This window comes from Gymnoscopelus microlampas (assembly GCF_963454915.1).
Source record: "Gymnoscopelus microlampas genome assembly, chromosome: 2".
NCBI classification, from domain to species: domain Eukaryota; kingdom Metazoa; phylum Chordata; class Actinopteri; order Myctophiformes; family Myctophidae; genus Gymnoscopelus; species Gymnoscopelus microlampas.
The window spans coordinates 54457066-54462065 of record NC_139939.1 but is presented as its reverse complement, the minus strand read 5'-3'; the positions used below and the strand labels follow the sequence as shown (position 1 = coordinate 54462065).

The 5000-nt window shown below is 43.6% G+C and overlaps 1 protein-coding gene across 1 annotated transcript in view; it reads right to left on the bottom strand.

The window, feature by feature from the left end:
• Positions 1–5000, bottom strand: part of myo15ab (myosin XVAb) — a gene marked incomplete at both ends in the record, with an annotated part of 156132 nt that overhangs the window by 76081 nt on the left and 75051 nt on the right. Inside the window, 5 exons of the mRNA XM_084072033.1 lie at positions 614–720; positions 924–1052; positions 2676–2771; positions 4075–4205; positions 4492–4573. Coding sequence (XP_083928159.1) covers positions 614–720; positions 924–1052; positions 2676–2771; positions 4075–4205; positions 4492–4573 — 545 coding nt within the window. The remainder of the gene's footprint in view (positions 1–613; positions 721–923; positions 1053–2675; positions 2772–4074; positions 4206–4491; positions 4574–5000) is intronic.

The window sequence follows — 5000 nt, the reverse complement described above, 5'->3', positions numbered from 1 at the left end:
GATGATCCGATATTTCTGGGGGAAATCTAAATTCAATGTAGGGGCTAAAACTGTGTGGAAGCAATTTTGGAGATTTAACCACTTGAACCCCAGCATCCATATTCTGGGGGGGAACGTTAGGCCAAAAATAGCAGATCAACAAGCTCACAACGTGTCACGTTGTGACGCGTTGTGAGCTTACAACAGCTGTACACTCTCAGAGTTATGGGGGTCGTTGGAAACTAATATGTCTGAGAACCATTGCTCTACACGAGGGCCGCGGCTATCCTACTATAATTCTAGTAACCTCTGTCTGTCTGTCTGTCTGTTTGTAGTGGTAGGTGTTTGTAGTGGTAGGTGAAGCTACCCGGTTCTCCTCAGTGGCCGGACCAATTGCTCTGATTTTGCACACAGCCATTGACCATTACCATCTGAACTTAACTGTGAAGCCCGTTTTTCAATTTCATCAAATCTCAGCTTCTTATTAGCGTTTTTGTGTAAAACACTGTCGCCATGGTTACGGGGCTGCCCAGCTATGGGACGAACTGCCTCCCGGGTTGCCAGATCATGTGCGTATATCCCCCCACGGATGCGTCGACCGGGTATGGTCTAGTAGTGTATAAATGAGTCTTACTTGAGCAGGTACTTGGCCAGCCGTTGAGAGGGCAGAAAGGCAGAGAGGCAGGCAGTGAGAAGGAGCCAGCCCCGCTCTGAGTTCAGAAAGTTAGGGTTCCTCCACACCTGATAGGGAGAAAGGAGATGACAGGGAATGAGATACAGTATGAGTGCATAGGAGAGGAGACAGAAAGACAGAAGTGAAGATGACTTGAGGTTAGGGTTAGGACAATTATGTGTTACGCAGTTGAAGTGAGGGATGCGATATCCCTCAAGTCTTTATGAAATTCCTTTTTGTCTGATTGGCTTGAGGAAGGACTGGGTCTCACCTGATTGGCTACTTGAACCAGGATCTCGTCTCGGAGGCTGGGCATGGCGAGTCCTCGCTGGATGATGTAGTTTCCAAACAGGTTCTCCTGAGCACCGTTGAGGTCAGGATCACCCATGAACCGCAGGATCTACAACCCGAACGCACACACGCGCGCACACGCACACGCACACACACACACACACACACACACACACACACACACACACACACACACACACACAGACAAGACAGATAGATGAGAACCCCCTTGAAAACAAGATGCTGCATCTCAAGGGGCTTATCCTCCTATAAGTGAAATTTGAAAAATAAATAAATACATGTACAGCTGGGTCAGGAGGACACTCAGCCTCAAGGTGAGGGTTGTGGGCTTGATTTACAACTAACTACTAGACCATGCAGCTTTATTTATTTAACCTTTAGCCACTGTCTCCTGAACTCTATGAGATCATGTCTGTTGTTAGGCCAGCACTGAGGTCATGTCATTTTCTGGGGATTTGGTGGGTGAGATGGCTTTGCATGACCTTTCAAATGTTTTGTGAGAAGTAAAAGTGAGACCTTTAGGCCCTCCATCCTGGCTGGAGAGAAAGACCAAAAAAACACACACAGACTACTGTAGGCTCAGGCTGCAGATGTTTTTTATATTTACAAATGACATCTTCATATAAAGTATTAAGCACAAATCCAGTTATTTTCAGGCAATGATGGTAGCTGCTGATACAATAGTGGTTACTGATATAATTGTAGGTTTTTAGACTTGCTCAACTCAATTTCCCTTTGCTATTAGAAGCAAATATATGTAATTAAATGCTCATTATTCTCAAACTTTAAAATAATTAACTTAACATAATAAACACTCAATTAATCTAGTTATCATTTCAGTTAGAGTTTTGCGAGTGTCAACGGCAGATCATTGCTATTTTGCTCATTGCTTATTGCTACTAAAAATTATGCTTTAATATTGTTTGACTGTTGCAATTTAAACTAACATTACTAGACTAAACAGCACATATCTATGGATACCTAATTGATTAACGCATCTCACGAATAGGACACGAGTTGAGTAACTGTAACAGTTGAGACTTTCTGCCTCATTTACTGTCTTGTCTTCTTGTATTTCTATTGTGTATTATGTTCCCTGGTCTAGTTTCCTTCAGTTCTATGTTCCTGTCTTACCTCAGCTGTTCCTCATTTGTAATCACACCAATGTGTTGTATTGTCTTCTTGTTACCAAGTCAGTCCTTGTTGTTGGGTCATTGTCTTGTTGTTCCATTGTGTTAGTTTATACTTGAGACGAGCTCCTGTCCTTGTTCACCTTTGTCACTTACATTAGGGCCTCATGGTCACGCGTACGTGTCCCATTCACTTCCATTTCGTTGCTGTCGGGCAGACAGCAACCATTTGAATGTATAAAAAACCTTTGAAAATAGCAAATAGCTTTGCGACGCGCTGTGACCTTGTAGATCGGCTATTTTCAAATCGCCAAAGTATAAATAGGTCTGAAGTGGTTTTGTGATAATAATCAAAATCTACAAAGTAACTAGTAACTAAGTTTTCAAATAATTATAGTGGAGTAAAAGTACACATTTTTCCTCTGAGATGTAGTGGAGTAGAAGTAAAAGTATTGAAAATTGGAAGTACTCCAGTAGTAAAGTAAAAATGACCTCAACATTTTACTTGAGTAAATGTACTTAGTTATTTTCCACCCCTGGGCACATAAGCATGTGTTTTCATTTTTGTGTACAATATATACCAGAATGAAGATGTCCAGGGATGCTTCTTTCATTTCCTCGTCCGTTCTGAGCAGAGACGTCTCCATTGGTTTTGTCAGCATCCCAAACAGTGGCTCCTACACACACGCACACGCACGCGCTCACACACACACACACACACACACACACACACACACACACACACACACACACACACACACACACACACACACACACACACACACACACACACACACACACACACACACACACACACACACACACACACACACACACACGCAGACAAAGTGCAATATAATGAAAAAACAACAACAACAAAAAACATCATCATAACGCAGACTACACAAAGCAGGTGCAGTCCTTGTGTAATGCATCCTCAAGTAGTACCCTAAATGTCTCTATAGAGACCAATTAATCCAGGTTCAAAGAGTCCTGGGGTTTATTCTATGTGTCTGGGGCATAGAAGATGAAAACAGTCTTTTTTCCTTGTTCACTGTTCATTCGTGGAGTGACTAAAGTCTAATGTGTGTCTGTGAGCGTGTTTGATATCCCATAGTTTTTGGTTCGAAAAAATAAAGATAAATACAATGGAAGCTTGCCACACAGGGCCTTATTAATAAATAAAACACAATGTTGCTTTCTACGAATGGCGAGGGAAGGCACTTTTATACTACTCAAGTGGCACTTAAACTACAATCCATCAGTTTTATGTCCGCTGTCTCCCTCTCTTGGGGGAGAGAGGTACCATAATTTTTAGCGACGTCCAAACTACAATGAGGATGGTGACTCATACAGCGTCCTATTCTGTACACGTGTGTGTGCTTCAAATAACTTTATTGATATTGACAACCAGACACCAGGGTCTAAATGCATCGATGGAAGACTAGGGAGACCACCTTCAACCCCTGCAAATATACTGTTGTTATATCAACATACTCTACCATATAATGCAGTGGTTTTCAACCTTTTTCATTCCAAGGACCCTTAAATTCATATACATTTGTCCGCGGACCCCCATCTGAAAATGTTTTGTGTCAGGGACCCCCAGAAGATTTGAGTTAAAAATGTATGTAATGTATTGTAAATATATTCAAAGATTTGCACACATTTTCACGATTTTTCAAAAATAGCAGATCTATAAGCTCATATCGCGGCACTCGGTGCCGCGATATGAGCTTGTATATCTGCTATTTTTGAATAGCCAAAACTAAGTGGTTAAAATGATTCTGACGCTATGTTAACTAATTTTGCTGGGGACCCCCTGGTACTCCCCCAAGGACCACTGGTGGTCCCCGGACCACTGGTTGAAAACCACTGATATAATGGAAAATAATGTTTTATTCATGAATATCTATGCTCAAACGTCAACATGACTTAAAGTAAAACATTTGAGTACTTTTTCCACCACTGTTTCCTTACCCTGAATATGGCCCGTATGTAGTGAGTGATGAGGTAGTTGTTGATGTCCAGAGGCAGGGTCAGCTGAGGCTCTACCTGGACCTTGGGTGCCTGGACCAGAGCCAAGCAATCAGAGTGGAGCTCCTCTCCACCTACACACGCACACGCGCACACCCACACGCACACACACACACACACACACACACACACGCACACGCACACCCACACGCACACGCACACGCACACGCACACGCACACGCACACGCACACGCACACGCACACGCACACACCATGGGAGGTCATCACCGTAGAGATAAAACGTTACAGATCAGTGCACACAACCACATCCAGGAGATGTGAATCTCTCTGATGTGTGTGTGTGCGTGTGCGCGCGCGTGTGTGTGTGCGTGTGTGTGTGTGTGTGTGTATGATCATCACCTGCAGCAGCGTTCAGCAGGCCGGCCAGCTCAACTGGAATGGGAAGATTGGTCACGTTCATCACTTCCCTGTTAACACGATCCTATAAACACCACACGCGCACGCACACACACACACACACACACACACACACACACACACACACACACACACACACACACACACACACACACACACACACACACACACACACACACACACACACACACACACACACACACACACACACACACACAGCAGAGCTTATTCACATCTCTCCTGGGTGAGGTTATTAAGCACACTAATCTTTAACGTTTTATCTTTAACGACGGACCCCTTCAGGGTGATATAAAGACCCCTCCCTCCGCTAACAGGTTGGGGTCTAATCACCCTGTCCGGCTTTATTTATCTCTTCAACAATGGACCGGCTCAACCGCTCATTATCCCTCATCGCTTATTATGCTGTTATGTTTTGTTATGTGATGTCATGTTGTTACAGTATGTGTTATGTTATCGTCTCTGTCGGGGTG